This window comes from Prinia subflava, chromosome 3 (assembly GCF_021018805.1).
Source record: "Prinia subflava isolate CZ2003 ecotype Zambia chromosome 3, Cam_Psub_1.2, whole genome shotgun sequence".
In the NCBI taxonomy this organism is placed as follows: domain Eukaryota; kingdom Metazoa; phylum Chordata; class Aves; order Passeriformes; family Cisticolidae; genus Prinia; species Prinia subflava.
The window spans coordinates 102897506-102916429 of NC_086249.1; the positions used below are offsets into that span (position 1 = coordinate 102897506).

At 49.7% G+C, this 18924-nt stretch overlaps 1 protein-coding gene across 1 annotated transcript in view; it reads right to left on the minus strand.

Moving 5' to 3' along the window:
• PDE9A (phosphodiesterase 9A) overlaps positions 1–11914 on the minus strand; it is a 53578-nt gene extending 41664 nt beyond the window's left edge. The window contains exon 1 of the mRNA XM_063393122.1: positions 11484–11914. Within this exon, the coding sequence (XP_063249192.1) occupies positions 11484–11714 (231 nt within the window). The 5' untranslated portion in view covers positions 11715–11914. The remainder of the gene's footprint in view (positions 1–11483) is intronic.
• Between the last annotated feature and the right edge of the window lie 7010 nt (positions 11915–18924).

The following is an 18924-nucleotide window of genomic DNA, read 5'->3' on the forward strand; positions in this document are numbered from 1 at the left end:
CCTCTCCTTGTGAGTGCTGGAAATGCGATTTTCTGCCCCCCACACCCACCCCGTATCCTCAGGCAGGGTTTCTGCTGCCACCCGGCACAGGCACGAGGGATGTGCATGTCCCCAGATCAGCCTCGAGGCTGGTGACCCAGGAAATAAGGAATGTGTCACCTGGGGTGACAGCTGGGAGGAGGCAGGGGGGCTGCAGCCACCCTTCCCAGACTGAGCAGGCCCCGTGTGCTCAGTGAGGTGAGGACCACGCTGGACAAAAATAACAAGTCATCATCTAATTAAAGGCTCCTCTGAAAGGTGTGGGTGCCAGGAGGTAATTAAGCCTGCAGCCTTGACTTCCAAGTGCTTTAATGCCTGAATTGTCATGGCACTGGTGTGACAGGGTTCCTCCAAGGTGCCTTTCAGCCTGCAGGGGAAATCCCTCCTCACCTGGACGTGTCACACGGTGCCAACCAGACCCGTGCCCCTGGAAATGGGGAGGTCACGGGAGATCCCAGGGTGTGCTGTGCTGCTCTTGCCTGCTCAGAGGTCAGGGCATGCCAGCCTGAAGTGCCAGGACAGTCTGGACAGCACAGCAAAGCCTGGCCAGGCTGCTTTGCCCTGGGGTGCAGGGACACTTCAGCAAAGCTCCAGCCTTCAGTTTTCACTGGTGAGGAGCAGCCTTCTTATTCCTAAGGGGTTTTGGGGCAGAGAAGAGGCTGATGAAGGTCACTTCAAGAGGTGGGTGTGACCCACACCTGCACTCACACCCACCTTCCCTGTGCTCTGCCCCAGATGAAATTCCTCCAGGCAATATCTTCAGAAAATCTGATTGCAGAGGCAGGTAGTACCTGCTGCTGGGGAAATGGGTGTGTTCGGAAAGTCTCTGTTGCCCAGGGATTGACCCTTGGTTATTAAAGCACAAAAGCAATCACAGCAATAAAACATAGCCAATGGAGTTCAGAAATCCTGCTCCTGACAGAACCCAGCATCCTGGCAGACTGATAGCTGCTAAAATCGGCTGGCAGAATATTGGCAAGTACAACAACTGGCACATGCAGTAACTGGGCAGATGATGTTAATTGTGGTTGAAGAGAGGCTGAAGGTTTGTGATGTGCCAGAAGTGCTATTTCAGGTATTGAAGTTTCTTATTCTGGAAATCAATTATTATTGACCAGGACAGACAAAGCATAAAAGCATAAAAAAATTATTAGCTAACATTAATGGTAAGAAAGGTGGCCTGACTCATACAAAGCAGTAGGAGCTTTCAAAGCACTGAGGATGAATTTTAATGTTTCCTTTTACTCCATGCAGTAGTGAACGAGTGGGAAGCGAAACAAAGGCTGTGATACTAGACCATGAGCCATCCCCATACATGCTTTTCAGTTTTCCATACTTGGCATTTTTACTCAGTTCTGCTAAAACTGGACTTGTGAATCACCCACTGCAGTTTCGTACTCATCTCAGGATGCTTGTCCTCAGCTGGTCGTGTTATTTTTTTTAATCAAAAAGCACATGCTATTAAAGTTTCCTTCTTTTGCAGCCCGCTGAGCTTTTCTGAGCATCTCCCTGCTGCTCTGAAACACAGCAGCCAGCCTCAGATGTTCTGTAGCCACGTGCAATTGTTCCTGTTATTGTCTGCAGGCTTGTGTTCCCAGCAAAGTCGATGCCAGTTGTGCTGATGGAATACAATTGGAGTGTGCTTTAGAGGATGGGAGGACAGCACCGAGTCCTATTGATGGCTCCAGCATCAATCATAGGAATCCTATTTGCCTGGAGTCCATTGTCACTGGGGGGACATCAGCAGCAGGGAGGCAACGTGGGGACACTTGGCTGGTGGCCACACTTTGGCCGTGTGGGGCACGTGAGCTCTCCTGTGACCTGCAGAGGCTGACCTGCAGCTTTGGGGACAGGCAGCTGTGGCACAGAACATCTCACCCAGCCCTGTGCAGATGTCCCAAAGCCTTTGCTGCTCAGCCTGAGTCTCCATTTCTAGCACTGTCTGGGGGTCTAATCCACAAATTTCATCTCCCTTCAGACCTCTCTCAGCAGTCTCTGACCCACAGGGATCTTGCTTAGGTCCCTGTGGGTGAGGAACCACTGCTGAGATGTCTCCCTGCAATTCTTTCCCTGCATTAATGCCTGGTGCTGGGAGATACCCTGGCTTAGGAGAAGATTGAGATCTAACAGAGGCCAAAGTCAGGAAATCACAGCAGTTCTGACAGCTGGGGTTAAGGTCATGCATGTGTAGGATTTCCTGCAATGAAATTCCAGGTTTCCTCATAATACACATTTAAAAAGTGCATAGTCATGCAGGTCAGCCCAAAAATCCCAGGGATGAACCTCCAAAGATGCAGAAAAAGAGGATTCAGGGGCTCTGATATTGCCTGGTGGCAGGGAAGTCTCCTGCAAGCCCAGTCAACACAAGACACTCTGTTCCTGAGAGCAAAGGCAGAACTGAAATAATGTCTGAGCAGAGCCACAGCAGTGACAAACCACGTGGGAAAGGGAAACTGAGACCTCTGCTTCAGCTTGCAGATTGATGACTGATTGCCAAGAGGAAAACCAGCCACATATAAACTCTGTTAACTGCATTTCCCTTGGATTTGTGCCAGGAGGAAAAGGCTGTATTCCTGAAAAGCCATGCAGCATCTGCAAACATGTTTTTTTCCCCCTGAGAGTTAACATGATTTCATATTTCTGTCCTTGCTGTTGTTATCAAAACCTCTGAGATGTGGATGACCCATCCCTGGGAACATTCAAGGCCAGGCTGGATGGGTCTCTGAGGAACCTGATCAATTTGAAAATGTCCTTGCTCATTGCAGGGGGTTGAACTAGACCCTTAAGGGTCCCTTCCAACCCAATTCTATGATTCTACCACGTGTAGAAAAAAAAAAAAGACAGGAAAAGCAGCCTCCTCTGCATGTTTACCTTGTTTGTGTCAAGGAATTTCCATCAAGATCAAGGAGCAGCCATTCAATTTCAGTGGGCAATGTTCTGTCTGCCTTGGAAAGCGACGTGACGCAAACGGGGGGAGAGCAGAATGAATAATAACTGAGGCTTTTTGGAGTGGAAATAACATTCTGATGAGGCATGCAGGGACTGCAAAGTAGGGCAGCATGGCTCGATGGGGATGCCTGCTTCCTGGCCTGGCCCTCGTTCTGTGGGACTGCTTTCTTTCCTGGAAACAGTTCTGCATTTTTTGGAAAGGTTTTCTTCTGAAATAAGGAGCCATTGTCTCTTAATCCACAGTACTCACCTCTGGTCTAGGACAAGGATTAAAAATCCCCTTTTGGGAAGAGCAGGGATTACGAGCCCTGGTGCTCTGGGCTGGCTTTCCCCCTTGGAGAGGAGTTCAGATTGAGGACTGTGATGGGGATTTTACTGAAGGACCATTGTGCACAGACTCTGCAGCCTACCAGTTTACAACTAATCACATTATATTTTGCTTTCAGATAGAATAGGTAAAAACACAGCTTACAAATCCAATTGGTGTTCTATATTTGATCCTCAGAACAGCTAATCCTCTCTGTAAACAGCAAACTCTGTCCAGAACATTATCCTGTTCTGATCTCCTGCCTGTAATTGGGTATTCTTCCAAGATTTTAACTTCTATTTGATTATTTTATTTTACCCTAGTAAAATTCCTAAATAAATAATGTAAAAATATTTTTGAAGCCACTGTACCCTCAGTTTCCAGTTCTACTCCTTCTCTTCTCATTTCAACCTAATGTCTCCAATACTTTAGCATCTGATCATGTCTTTCATTCAGATCAGTGAGCAATGTTCAGAGTCAGGGCTGAAATTGCAGGGTTTAAACAATCTAAATTACAATCTTTCACTAATGAGAATGGGGGAATACTATATTAGAAAAGATTGCAGTAAAACTCAGTTATGTATCTTGCATGGACTGGTAAAAACTGCTGCTGCTTCTGTAAGCGCAGCTTTCATGGAGGATTTCTGACCTATTAAGGCAGAAGGTTCATGTGAATTTTTTCATTGTGATTTTCCCTCTCTTTCCAGAGGTGTTTGTCATCCATAACAAAATGAAGAACGATCCAGAAATTTTAGGTTTCCATCTGTAGGAATCACTAGAAGGAATTCATATTTCTTGACACATAAGCAAACAGGTCTCCCTCAAAAAATATCCATAAATGTCCTCTCTGTCATAGTCCCCAATATCCAAAAGAAGCTTTACCTAAAATCCCATATTTAAAAACATTCCAGCGTTCTCATTCTTTAAACTCAGATACAAACACAGCATCAGCCCAACCATCCCCAAACTCTCCATCTCCTTTTTTATTTCTCGCACTAATTAACAGCTGATCTTCAGAAAACCACTCATTTATCTGAGCTTCAGCTCAGATAGGCAGCATTAAAAATAGCCTGCCAGATTCGCCATCTGCTTGATACAGTGGGAGCTTCTCTGAGAGAAGAAAACCAGTGCATGTGTGGGGGAGAAAACACGAGAGCCCTCAGCTGAGGGTCTGAGCCAAAATGAAAACTCCCCCAAGCTCTTCACACACAGGCTCTGATAGAGGATGAGAAGTGTGGCAGATATTTTATCCCAAAAGCCACAGCTCTGTAATCCTGCTGATTCACCCTGTTTGTGGCTTAAGAATGTTCATTTCAACATGAGATGTACGTGTGGGGTTTGTCTGATGTCATTTTACCCATCCACAGGCTCAGCATCTCTCGAGTGTCTCTCTGCCAGGTGCCCTCTGTTGCCAGCAGAAAAGGAGGACAATCCAAACCCCTCTTTAGGATGGGGTGAATCATCCCCTGGAGATGCCACCCGCCTTCCCAGTGACTACAGGAACCTGCATGACTCTGCTGGAGCTCTCATCACTCCCTCTGGGGTGCCTGTGGCCAGCTGGGGTGAATCCCATTCGTTTCCTGATCTTATACATTGCTCTAAATTAAGAAACAGGAGCTGCCAGACAGAGCTGACATACCAGGATATTGAGGCATGTGGCAAGTCACAATTCCCACCCCTGTAACATCCCTGAAAAGAGAGCTGTGGGAAAAGAGATTTTTCTCTCTTTAGGAAAGAAAAGTGTCTACGATGCAGTCATAGATATGTGAGCCCAGGACAACCTTGCAGGTTGTCCACTGAGAGGGGCAGCATGACAGAGGTTGGCTCTTTCACAAAGCAAAGAAGGATCTCAGTAATTCATTAGGGCTCATAGAAAAAGGGAGATTACATTCAAGACAGACTTGTGCAACCCACTGACTATCCTAAGTGGCATATTGCAAATCTTCCATCTGTCAGTGCTAATTATTAATGGCAGAACACCACCAGGAACCAGCAAGGCTGATTGTGAGAGGCCGGGCTGAAAGTTTCCTGTCCTCTGCAGCAGAAATAAAAACATTTCAGAATAGTATTTCAACCTTTAACACACAACACAAATGGCTTAATTCTGGGTATTCTTAGCACAAGAAGGGCACACAATTGCTGCTGATGGAGTACTAAGTGCAATTAACCCTGCAGCACACGAATGCATGAGGCTTGAAATGTTTTATAAACTGGATAATAGGGAGGCTTTAGCACCAAATGTTCTCAGTAGTTGTGAGTGGAGCTGCTTTTTTCCAAGCTGCTCACACAAAATCTGACATTGGAACTGGCTTGGTAATAGAGGACTGTTAGGAGGGAAGTGTTAATTAATGGAGTGAGGAAAAGCAGGTTTGAGGAGACATGAGCTAAAGGCTGACTTGAGTCTATATAAGCAAGTTCATGAGGAAGGTTCTGATGCCTTGAGAGGTGACCTAAAGAGGCCAGACAGTGTTAAAGGAATGAAGTAGGTATTTATTTGAAAAGCCTTCAAAGGGTACACCTTGGGCAGTACAAGAGCCTGGCAGAGGCTACACCCAAGGTGGACCGTGGATGTCACATTTTCACACTTTTATAAGTTTTGGTCCATTTACAGATTGGGGTTAATTGTTCGATGACAGCTTCAGGTTATGAAGTCCCATCTTCCCAGATTGCTCTCCTCAATTCTCTGTTGGTGCTTTTTGGGCCTGAAGCTGCAATGGTGTCCTTTGTTCTGGGGCTGGAAAAGGATTGTTCTGTCTGACCAAACTGTGAGGAGAACTGGCTAACACTTTATATGAGGTTCAGAGTTATGTACTAATGTGGTACAGAATGTGGAAAATATGAAAGCTAAAATTGAAGGCATCAGTTCTAGAAACAGAATGGTTTTGTCTTGTTTGTGAGGACCCAGAAGAGTTGTATATGAGGAGAATAAACTACATTTGGCTGGTCTGAACCCATAGGTAACGCCAGAGTTACCTATGAGGAAAGTGTTAGGCTGGGAGTGTTAAACTTACACTTTGTCTGGACTAGTGTGAACATAAACTGTAATAAATATAATATACCCAGTGTGACTTCACAAAGATAAACAGCAGTAAACAAACCCTGCTGTGTGATGGGTATGGAAGAACTTTGGAGCTGTGCTGGAATTACAGAGCTCTGCTGGGATTATGGTTTGGTCCCCTAAATGCTCTGAGGAGCCCCCAGTGGGGAGAAAGAAGAAAGGGGAGTAGGGAAGAGAGAGGCCCATGTGCAACATTATCTTCCATGTTTTTAGAAGCATGGGTTTAAGCCATTTTTACTCCTTAAAATGTTTATATGCTGCAACGTGACAGAATTCAAGGAACCTGCTGCTCACTTTGTGCTGCTTTACAAGAACGAGCAGCACCTCAAGTTCACCAGGGCCAGCTAAAGTGAGAAAGCCAAGGTTAGCCAAGACCTGGCCAGACTCAGACTGTGCCACCTTCTACCCTCCCACAGCCACAGAGCCTGCCAGCACTAAGAAAATGGCCTTGATCCCACAAAAACCTTCCTGTGCCTCACTGTGCTAAGGCAGGATGTGGCACAGAGCAGCCCCCAGAGGTGTCCATGTCCTGATTCTTATGAAAACTCCTATGAACGCCATCCTGTGCACCCCTTTGGTGTTTGGCAGCTGAAAGGGTGTTCCCCTAAATCCTCAGTCCAAACAGGCACAGGATGGAGTCCATGGGTTTGCCTTGCCTTGCTGTGTTGAAGGAGTCATCAGGAAGCAAAAATACTTCATCGCCTTGAAGGGATCATCACGCCATTATTATTTCTGCTGTGTTTTGTTTTTCATCTGAATCCAGTTTTGCAGGTTAAAAATAGCCTGGAAGCCTTGGAAAAATCTGTTGGTTTTGCTAGAATCAGGGCATCTCTACCACAGATGCTGCTGCTGTATCTGAAAAGGAAATCTCATGTGACAGGAGCGGCTCCTGTGCGCTGAGGTTTCGATACAACAACGGCACCAAAGCTCAATTTGAGCCTTGTCCTGCTTGTTGGGGACCTCGGGCCAAGGGGAACAATGGCTGTGGATGGCTCAGTGTCCTGCAACACAAATCAGGCCAGCAGACACCCAGGAAGCTTGAACTCAGTGCATTTTTTTGAGGGAAAAAAAAAAAGGCAAATTTTCTGCTTAACATCCAGAATGACTCAATAAACCAGTAAAATGACTCCAAAATTCTTTACTTGCATTCTGAGGAAAATACCTCTGAGTGATTTCCTTGACAAAGGCACCAGTCCTCTTCTTTTTTTTCCAGTTACTTCAGGCTCTGTAGCCCTCTGATTTTCCATACTTGTTACAAATATGATGTTGATTAAGACACTGGAAACAGAAATCCTCTTGAAACAAGCATTTTTCTCAGAGGAACTCCTTAAAACTCTGCAAGCAAAGCCACTACTGTGTGACATTTGAAAAGGAGAGCTGTGAAGCCATCCTGCTGGGAATAAGGCCACTGGCTGGCTCTCCTCTGCTACCATTTAAATCTCAAAGGTCAAAAGAAAATGTTCCCAGTAGTTCCCCCATGGAAAAAAAGATTGAGCATGAGCTGGGGAATGCTTGTTTTTTTTTTTTCCTGAAGGATTTTTTAATTCAAAGCAGACTCAACAGATTTTTTTCTTCAGAGCACAGCCAAAGGGTTAATAACAGTATGAAGGAAAAGAAGACTCCAGATCTGGCTTAAGTTTGGCACTTCTCCACTGATGTTGGGGGTTTGGATGCTTGACCCCATCTAGTGGCACTCCGGGAACTGGGAGAAACCCCAGCCCATGCTGGTTTGTCGAGATCACCTAATCCTGCATGAAACACAGCCACAGCTTCCCCCTGCCCTGCTGTCTCCTCCTGTGCCTGGCAGCAGAGCCAGCTGTGGCAGGGCTGGCACACCGAGGTGTCCCCTGTGTCCAGGCAGGGGGGTGATGGACTGCCTGGGAGCTCCTTTAGGCATAAACAAACTGAGCAGCACTTGTTTCCCCCAGGTGTGCATCCCTTCACGTGGGTGCTGGGATTTCATTTTTTCACTCCGCTCCAAGAACAAGTGACCTCTCTGAAGCTGGTTTGTGCAGAGCCCTGGATCTGGAGCGTGGCTGTAATCCCACAGCCTTTGGTCTTTCCCTTCCCACAGCCCCTGCCTGATCATATCTCTGCCAGCTTGGGGTCCCACGGGTGGAGTCTGCTGGGCTGGGCCACCTCAGGTCCCTTCTAAAGCTGCCCCAGCTTGGAGAGGTGTTCAGCAACTCTGCCCACTGCTGTGGTCAGCTTGGTGAAGACAATTTTGTGCCTGGCTGTGCCTCTGGAAGGTCAGTTTACCTCAGTCTCCCCTTCTCCAGGCTGAACAGACCAAGGGATCTCAGCTGCTCCTCACAGAGCTTCCCCTTAAGGCCCTTCACCATCCTCATGGCCCTCCTTGGGACACTCTCTAATAGTTTAATGACTTTTTTCCATTGTGGCACCCAGAACTGCCCCCAGCACTGGAGGTTGAGGCTGCCCCAGCCCAGAGCAGAGAGGGACAATCCCCTCCCTTGTCCACCTGGCCATGCTGGACCTGAAGGGACTGGGATGTCCCTCCTGGCTGCCAGGGCACTGCTGATTCATATTCAAATTTCTATCAGCCAGGACTCCCAGGTCCTTTCCTTGATGCTGGTCTTCAGCATCTCATTTCCCAGTCTATGCACACAGCCAGGGTTACCCCAGGTGCAGAACCCTTCATTTTCCCTTGTTGAACTTCATACAGCTGGTGATTGCCCTCAGATTGGTCAAGGTCTCTCTGCAGGGCCTTGAGGGAGCCAACAACTCCTCCCAATTATTTAGTGTGATCAGCAAACTTTTTTAGTATTAATTCGAGTCCTGTGTCCAGGGTGTTGAAAAGCCCAGGAGCCCTCCAGAGCCCCACCAGTGACAGAACACCAGCCTGGTGTCACCCCATCCACCACAAGCCCTTGTGCCTGAGCTGTGAGCCAGCTGCTCATCCATCACCCCACACACTTATCCAGCTGTGGGCTGGGCTCTTTGTCCAGAGGGAAATTGTGAGAGACAGATGTGGAGCTCAGCCCTTCCTCTGGGACGTGCTGGCACCGGCACTGCCCTGCTTTCAACAGGGCTGATGGTGCCTCCTTTATTTTAGTAATTCCTGGGAAGGATGCAAAGCCAGCCAACTCCTCTTTCGTAACCACCAGGTCCCTCTGCCCTCCCTGCTGTGCCCCTCTGGGCCTGCCAACACACAAACCTACTTAGTTTAATTCCACTCCCCTGCTGCAGAGCGCTTTGCTCATCTGCAGGGCGCAGGGTCCCCTGGGCAGGGTTTGTCCCTTCCCTCACCCCGGCGCCGAGGTGAAACAACTTCTCCCAAAGTCAACAGCACACCCTGCGGCTGCAGCGCTGGAAATTCAGAATGAGGCCATGGGAACACAGAGATTGCCTCTGAGCAGCTGCGGTGCCGGGGTGGGATGCCCGGTTCTATCGCAGGATGCCCAACAGGGCCGGCTCGTGTTGGAGCTGAGCCCTTTCAAACTCAACAAGCGCCGCTGTAATGAAGCTGTACCTCTTTACTGGCTGACAAGAAGCTTAGCATTGATTTAATGAGTTCCCTTTAGAAGCCTCCATGGCTGCATTCCTTGGAAGATTAAGGGCTGCTGCTTTTTCTCCCTCCCCTCCCTCGTGCTTCTTTCTAATGATGTTACTGGGAAGGCAGGAGAATCTGAGATATGCCCTGCTTACCGCTGGGTGAACCCCATTTACACGGCATTTTTACTTCAGGAATCCTTCCAAACACCACACAGGCAGGATTTTACATCTGACAAAAGAAGCAGATAACATTTACCGAGATTAAACCCCCTTAATGCTGCCTGAGTTTGCATTTGCTTGCTCGTGTGACTATGCCTCTCTTGTGCCTTTAGTGTTAAAAGTATTCTCCAGAGGCTGGTTAGAGAAATGCTGTATTTTGGTTTTTTTTTTAATCTGGCATAGATGACAAACACTGTGCATTACCGACATCTATGGAAACACTCACCACCCTTCCGAAATGCCAAAACATTCTTTGTACTGAACTGTACAGGTACCAGGAGGAGCCTGCTTCGGAGGAGCCACCAGGCAGCCAATTTATGAACCCCTGGAAGAGGAGAATCAGTGCCCCCAGCTCAGCAGAGCCGGCAGGGACAATGTCACAGCAGCAGAGGGACATCATCACCACTGAGCTACGCCTGAGGTAGAGAGGAGCGGCTTTCTCTGGAAACAGAGATCTGGATTCTCCAAGGTCTCATTCCTGAGGACACAGCTCTGAGCGGGTGGTGGAGGGGATTGCAGGGATGTGTGGTGGGATGGGGCTGCCAGCAGCAGCTCTCCATTCACCCCGGCACTCACACAGCACCGGGCAGCGAAGGGACACGGGGTCCTCGCTGTTTCTTTACAAAGCAGCAACAAAAGGCGGGGCTAGGGGAACCAAAAATTTCACAGCTGGCAGACGAGAGGGATTTGAATTTTGCGAATCAGAGTTTACTTGTTCTGGAGCTTCGCAGCAGAAAAGGCGCTTGGTTTGCGGCCAAAGAACTGCTGACGAAGAGAAAGGGGAAAAAAAAAAAATAAAGACTTGCAGAAAGGCGTCGGCATTGTTCCTGTTTAAAAGCAGTGCGAGCTCTCCCTTTTAGCCAGGACACATTTTTCCCTGCGCTCTGAACCGCGCTTAACCAAACAAGGCAGGCGAGCGGCACTGAAGTTTGAATTATCGGCATTTACCAGCAGCTCTGGCAGGGGTCCCCGCAGCCCCCGGGGATGCACAAAGCGCCGGGCACCTGCCTGACCTTCGGCCCGGCCGGATCCCCGGGGCAGGCAGCCTGCGAGGAGCCGGGCTGTGCTCCCCTGCTCCCTGCCAGGGGGGAAAGCTGAACTTTGTAAACACGGCGCGACGCCGCCCCGGCAGGAGAAGCCAAACACGGCGGCGGAACCGAGCATCCCCAGCGCCGGCAGGGAGAGCTGGCAGCCGCTCGGTGTTGGCAGCGCCCAGCCCTCCCCTCCGCCAGCCTCCCCTTCCCCTCTCGATAAACAGCGTGTAGAAAGCAGCAGGCACGCAGGGTCCCCCCCTGTCCCCTCCGGAGGGGTTCCCCTGCCTGGCGGAGCGGGGATGGGTCGGGCAGCCAGCACCGCCCGCAGCCGGAGACGCCGCCGGGTGAAAAACAGCGAAAGTACCTTTTGAATTCTTCCATCAATGTCCAAATAAATACATTTGGGCCGGTAAGTCGAGGAGGCAGATCCCATCTTGCCACAGCTGGGCTCTCCCCGGACTTGTTTCCAGTGCCAATCAGAGCAGAAAATCGGGTTTATCCTACCCGGCCGAGCCACCGCTGGCTGACAGTTTGGTGTCCCCGCTCTTCTGTATCCCACTGTACTCTCATTCTGGGAAGGTCCCTCCTCTAACATGCATGCATTTTGCTGTGCCTCTGTCTCTCTCTCTGCCACCTCCTTTTAGTTTTGCTTCCCTCCACATCCAGCTGCCTCGGACTGGGAAAGACACAGGCTCCAGATGCTGCCTGCGAGCCCCCTCTGCATCCCCATAGCAACAACCCCTCTTGGCTTTCAGGCTGAGAGCTGCTGGGCATCCGCACTCGGGCTCTGACCCCGGCACTGACCAGCGCCTGTTCTGCACAAGATCAAGTGCCATTTGTCCCTCGGGGGGGCTGCGGAGGAGAAAAAACCTCCTTCAACGGGGCGGTGAGAGATATCATTTGATTTTATGCTGAAACAGGACCGTAATTATTAGTTAGTGCCTCTCCTGGTGAGCTGCTGGCACAGGCTCCTGTTTGGAAGTGCCCTGTGCGGGAAGTGTCCTTTTTCCAAGACACCCACTGCCAGCCGGGGCTTGGACCGTCTCAATCCAAACTCAGCAGCTCCATTCCCACATCCCTCCCGTTATCATTACAAGGACAGAAGGAAGAAGCAGCAGCTTTCCCCCCCCCCCTGTAAACTCCAGCAGCACAAAGCCCATGCTCTCGCCCACCGCCACCCGCGCCGCCCCCGGAGAGAAGGAATTTGTTATTTAGGGGGACCAGGAGTGTCCTGGCACAGGCGTCTGGCAGGATAAAGGCAGCAGGGAGCGGAGCCCCGAGGATGAGCGGATTCCCGGAGCAGATGTCGGGTGATGCCCGGGCTGTGCTGCCCCGGGAGCCGCGGCGGCGGCGGGTGAGGCTCAGGCACGGCGGGGACGGGGACCGGAGGGGACAGAGAGGCTGCACGGCGGGCACACAGCCCGTCCTGCCGGCAGGAGCTCTCCGGGGTTTTTGGGGTTTCCATGGACCGGCTGCAGGAGCGTTTCGTGGCCTACTCTGTGCTGCAGGCTGGGGGAGCGGGGCTTGGGGCGGTGCTGCTCGCCCTGCCAGCCCCAAGCTGTCTCTCGGCAGCCAGAGAGAGACAAAACTGGCCCCAGCAGAGGCCAAGGGGCTAGGCTGTGGCTTGTCCTTGGCTCTGGTTTGTCCCTGGCTGTGGTTTGTCCTTGGGTGGATCTGTAGGGGCCGGAGGTCTGAGGAGGTCCCAGAGCTGCCCAGTGTCCGAGCTGGGCTGACCTTTCAGGCTGAAGGTGCTTCTAAAGCCCTCAGAGCCAGCTGCAAGGTGGTTCTTTAGGAAAGTGTAAGCCTTTGCTTCACATCCTTCCTCTGCCAGCATGCAGCAGGCACTGGAAGTCTTCCAGGAGGGAGCCCTTGCCACTGCAGGGGTGTCCTGGGGGCTGTGCTGCAGCCTGTCCCCTGTCCCACTGCCCACCCGACTGTCCTCTGGGCTGTGCTCCAGTCTATCCCACAGCCTCTCCTGTGAACTATCCCAGAGGTTAATCCCTCAGATCACTCCACAGGGGATCCCCATGGCTACTCTGAGCTTCAGCTTCCCCCTCTTCAGCAGCCCTTCCACACCAACCCCACTGCCTCTGCACACCAGCCAGGACCTCTGAGCCCATCTTCCCACACCCTGCTCTGCTCAGCACTTAACCCTGTTTTGCTGTGAGTGACTCGATTGCCCCAGCAGGTTCCTGAGGAGGATGGCCATGACGACAGAAGTGCAGCCATTTGGACAGAGACAAGAAGAACACACTCTGGGGGATGCACTCGGGACATTTGGGGTTGTAGAGGAGGACACTGAGCTCCCCCAGTGTGATCACCCACTCCAGGAGTGGTCACACACTGGTGCATTTCAGGATTTGGTCACACCTCACTGGGATATCTAATGTCTCACACTGGTGAGAATCTGCTTTTTTATTTTTTTTTTTTATGTGACCAGTTTCTCCAGCCAGCAAAAAGATAAGCTCTGAAATCCAGGTGATGATCCTAGTCCTGCCTCTCCACTGTCCTTGTCCTATCCACTCTCCCCATGTATTTAAAATTGTGTTTCTTAAGCTTCAGCACACATCCTCCTCTCCCTAATTACATTAATACTTGTTGGAAAAACTGCTTTGCTGTATAACTGCTGACTACTGTTCCTTTCAAGAACTTCATGCAGAAGTGAATCTTCAAAAGCTGAGCGCTCAGAAATGATGATAAAAGCCTGATGTAATCGAAGGCTGAGTTCAAGCCCAAGCCTCAAAGGAGACAAAAGATAACATTCATCAGAGAGAGTGTGCAGAGTGTGCAGATCACTGCCTCCAGCTGGTTTAACCTTCCAGAGTCTCCTGATTTCAGGATACACTGGGCTATGTGGGGCCAAAATTATTGGGAAGCATTATCCTATCTCATCAAATCCTTCCAATCCAGGACGAAATCCAAGCAGTGCAGTGCCAGACAATGACTTTCCATCCTGTGCCTTAGAGGAATGCTTTGCCCAGCTCAGGGCAGCACCAGGCTCTGGTGCCCCTGAGCACAGGGAGCACATCAGGGGTTTCACAGCTCTGCTTTGCCTCCCCTGAGCTGTTCACTGAGGCCAACACTCCTCAATCTGCACACTCAGACCCTGGATTGTGCCCTTGGGGAGCTGCAGGGCTCCAGCCCTGGGCCCAGGGATGTGGCAGTGCCCCAGCCCCAGTCACTGACCCCTGCGGATGCTCCCAAGGAGTGAAAAAGGCACTTCAGCCTCCCAGCCCTGGCATCAGCTCTGTGTGTGTGGCTCAGAGACAGCTTTATCAGAATTTCCAAGGTGCAACCAGGGGATGTTCAGATCCCACACTGCCCTGGACTGGCTGCTGTGGAGGCACAGCCCAGCCATGCTGGCTTTGCACGGGCTGAGGTCTCCCCCTGCTGCAAACCCTGCTCAGAGGGTGAGGGAAAAGCTTTAAGGATGGAAAGGGCTGCTCAAGCCACTCTCCAGCAGGCCTGGGCTGGGGTGGCACCATTCCTGTGCCCTCCCATCTCTCTCCCCAGCCCAGGGGTCACTGTGATGGCACAGTGCACAGATCACAGCCTTCAGCCTCTCTGAAAGCTGCTTTTCTTGCTGCAGTAAGAAATTCAGTGCCCCTTGCACTGTGTGCACATCCAGACCCGGGCACTGCACAGCAGGGATTTCAGAGGGATTGAGATGGGGGGAAAGAGCCAGAAAATGTAAAACTTTCAGTGAAAGGTTTTGTACTTTGAAAGAAGTTTGCCTAGAATTAAAAATGGGGAATAGTATTTCTTTGAAATCAACTTTTTTTCTTCTCTATTCCATATCTAAGCCTTCAAGGGCTTTCTTTGCCCATTAATCCCTTCTGCTGCAGGTCCCTTGTGTGTGTGTGTCTGTCTCCATGTCCCCACAGGGCCCTGACCTGCTGCTTTACCTCTCCATGCTCCACCCTGCCAAAATGCCAGATTGCCCCTGCAGCTGGGAAGGTTTCCCTTTCCCTTTCCCTTTCCCTTTCCCTTTCCCTTTCCCTTTCCCTTTCCCTTTCCCTTTCCCTTTCCCTTTCCCTTTCCCTTTCCCTTTCCCTTTCCCTTTCCCTTTCCCTTTCCCTTTCCCTTTCCCTTTCCCTTTCCCTTTCCCTTTCCCTTTCCCTTTCCCTTTCCCTTTCCCTTTCCCTTTCCCTTTCCCTTTCCCTTTCCCTTTCCCTTTCCCTTTCCCTTTCCCTTTCCCTTTCCCTCCCACAGCTCCTCTTCTCCCTGCTTCACTCAGCCCTCTCTCCCTCTTTTCACCCTCTTTGGTGTTCTGCCATTTTTGCTTCTGGGTGTTTTTTCCTGAAGTCCTGCAGGCTTTCTGTAGGAATTAACTTTCTAATTTATGCTGTTAACAGCCAAATAATGGCAGTGGCAGTGGGAGCTCCCCCTGACCTTTCCAGCCCAGCTCTCACTCCTCTCCACAAACCCACAGAAAGATCGTGGCATGCTGCACATGGAAATTTTACCTCACTTCTTTGCACATTTCTTTTACACCCTGCCAGATTTCCACAGGCCCAGTCCTGGAAGTGATCATATTGAAGGTTAATTAGAGAATGACTGATTATTAATATTGGGACCTCGATAGGATTTTTCCACACAGGCCCTGAAAACCATGGAAAAACATGAAAGTGGTGTTTGACTGAATTTAAGGTCATTCCCCCTGTGTCCTGTCACCCTAAACCCTTGTGAAACGTCCCTCTCTAGCCCTGTATTATACAACCATAAATTACAGGATCGGGGCATTTGTTCTTGTAGGTTTTGTGGGTTTTTTTTAAACTAATTAACTGCCAACTCTGCAAGAATGGAGTTAATATATAACGGTATATTTAAAAATATTTATATATTATATATAGTATATTATAGTATGTTTTATATATAGTATGTTTATATATGCTATGTCTTAAAAAAAGATTTTGAGTTGTTTCTAAACTTCTGGAACATATTTATTATGGTTATTCTGCTTGTAATTTTTGTTTTTTTTTAATAAGGGGAGAGAAAGGCTGACCTCCCCACTCAGCAGCACAGCTCTCCACTCACCCCTGGCTCCAGCCCCGTTTTTGGGTCCTGTTGCTCACCCCAGCCCTGGCAGTACAGCCACACTGGCTGTCATCCTGGTTTCCATGGCAAAGCCCCAGGAAGGTGGGCTGGGAGGGAGCTGTGACATCTGCCGTGGCTGTCAGGGGCCCTGGGGTGCAGGAGCAGAGCTGTGTGGGTGGGAAATGTGGGATTCCTCACTCAGGAACCAGCTGGGCTCTGATCCAGCAGCATTGGCCACCTCGCTGATAGCGCTGCCTTCGTTCCCTCACAGCTCTGGGAAAATCCTGGCACCTAGCAGGAGTCATTCAGAGCCAGTTAATAGGCTCAGATCTTGTGGAAGTGGGAATTTGTATCAGCTCACAAATATCTGTGTGTGCAGTGCTGGCTTGGAGAAGGGCAGACTCAGGCCATGGGAAATCCCTCCCTTTTATAAAGCAATGGTCCAGTACAGCATCTGGCACTTCTTGGCTTCTCTCTTTTGTTTACTGAGGGAGAAAAAATCCCTTTTTTCTCCTGCTCTATGCTAACATGTTTTTCAGTAATCTGTTTTCTACAACACTTGCAATACCTGGCAGGTCCCAGGTTGGCTCCCTGAAGGTTTCCAGTGCTGCAGACCCATTGCCTGTCCCTGCTGGGAGCTCACTCTCCATTCACTGCAGCATTTCCTTTCACTCTAGCAGAGGCACCAGGTCCTTGGCACAGCCCACCCTCCATCCTGATTCCAGTTTCCATCACCTCCAGGAGCCACAGGATCCCAGGAATCTCCCTGCCCTGTGCCATGGTGTGCCTAGAGAGAGCCTTGGCTCCTTTCCACTGCAACCTCTCTGCTTGATTTTCAGCCTCCCTTCCCTCTCTGCTTTCCATTTCCTACCTCGTTGTTTCCCACTGCCATCTCCTCAATCCAGCTGTCTGTTCCTAGGCTTTCATTTAAGGTAGGAGAGAGCCAAGAATCCTGTCCCAGGCACCTCTGCAGGACGTGGGGCTTGCAAGGCAAAGCACACACACAGACAGACACACACACAGACAGACACACAGACTGACACAGACCCCAGCTGGCTGCTAAGGACCCTGCTGCATCCCTGGAACAGAGTTGCTGGGAAAGCCCAGCTCTCAGAGCTGTGTTTTCATAAGGTTTTGGAAGGAATTAAAAGACCCAACTGGAACTTTCAAGAGCTGATGAGAAAAAAAAAAAAAATTAAATTAAGTGTGCCTGGAGTCACCCACTAGATCATATAGAGAGATGATGGCCAAGAAGTGGAAAGATCAATTCCCTCCACAGGGCAAGGCTGGCTCGTGCTCTTGGCAGCAAAATCTGAGCAGAGGCTGCAGCCCATGATCCCAGCCTGGAGGGAAGGGATGCATGGCTGGACTTGAGAGCTGCCTGGCATTTTCTGTGGTGCAGGAAAGTGAAGTTACTCCAGAAGCCTGTTTTGGGAGGCTGCCATGTGAGCAGCTCGGAGCTGTGCAGTGACTCACTGTAAATCAGCTCCTCCATCTCCCTGACAAGCAGAGCTCAGACAGCCCAAAGCCTCGCCAACACAAAGATTAAGAACTGAGGGTTGCTGATCCTGGAGCCATCCTGATGCAATCTGTCCCTCAGTTCACAGAGGTGGGCACAGGGGGGCAGGGGCAGAGCAGGAGGTGATCATTGCTGCATCCCTGACTCATCCCTGGGAGCCTCCTTGTCTGCAAGCTGCTGATCACCCCTCCAAACACGTCAGGAGGAATATCTGCAAAGTGTTTCACCGCTTGGGGCTGCTTTTCCATGGGATTTCAAAGTGGAGTTCCTGGGGGGTCAGGCAGGCTTTGCACAGTTCTTTGCAGTACATTAAAAATTAGACTTTCTGTGTTAATGTTTTAAAAATACCAGTCTTCATAAGCAGCTAGATAACCTCTCAGATACAGGACATTTTTTCTGTGATGTAGGTATTTTCTCATATTCGTTCTGTTTGTGCAGTGCTGTTTCCATTAACAGGCAGAAGAACATTTTCTCAATAGAAGAGATTAAAGAGTCTCAGCTTTTAGGGAGGGAGGCCAAAAAACCACCACAGAATCCATGTGAAAAAGATGACAAAAGCCTCCAGTGGCACTGAAAGTGTGTTATCTGCTCTGCCAGAACATTTGAAGCCGACATTAAATGGGGACATTTTTAACTCAGTTCCCAAAATTACGAGTACTTGAGTGTCACTTTTCCTGGGTGTCACACAGAGCGCTCTTACCATCTCCAAAAATCACAGGTCATTACCAAAGGAACTCAGAAGATTGGATGACAAATCATTACTCTCTGCCTTCAAATAACACATTTGTGCCTCTTCTTTTTGGTTGTCTTCCCTTTACTGAACCTGACTGTTCATCCATGTCAGGTACATGAGATTCCCTGTAGAACTCTGAGAGGCAGAAACTCTCACTGAGGAAAATTGAACTGAGATTTTCATGCAATAAGACAATCCAATTTCCTGAGGAAACAGTAAACATCATGGATTAATGGTACGGTCAGGAGAGAGGGCAGCACTGAAGTAATGCAGAAAATGAAATGGAAGTGGCTCATGGGAGGAGGGAATGCCTCATACAGAACTTGAATTTTATTTTATTTTTGGGTTACTTTTGACTCTGCATTCTCCAGCCTCCATTGATTGGACACAGCCCAGGTTTTCAGCCCCAAGCCTCCTCTTCCCTCCTGCACCCTCGTTTTCTTAGAGGAGGCAAACATTTTAGTGAGCAGCTTCTTCCAGAGGGGCTTTGTTAGAGGCTGGACCCTCTCCATCACA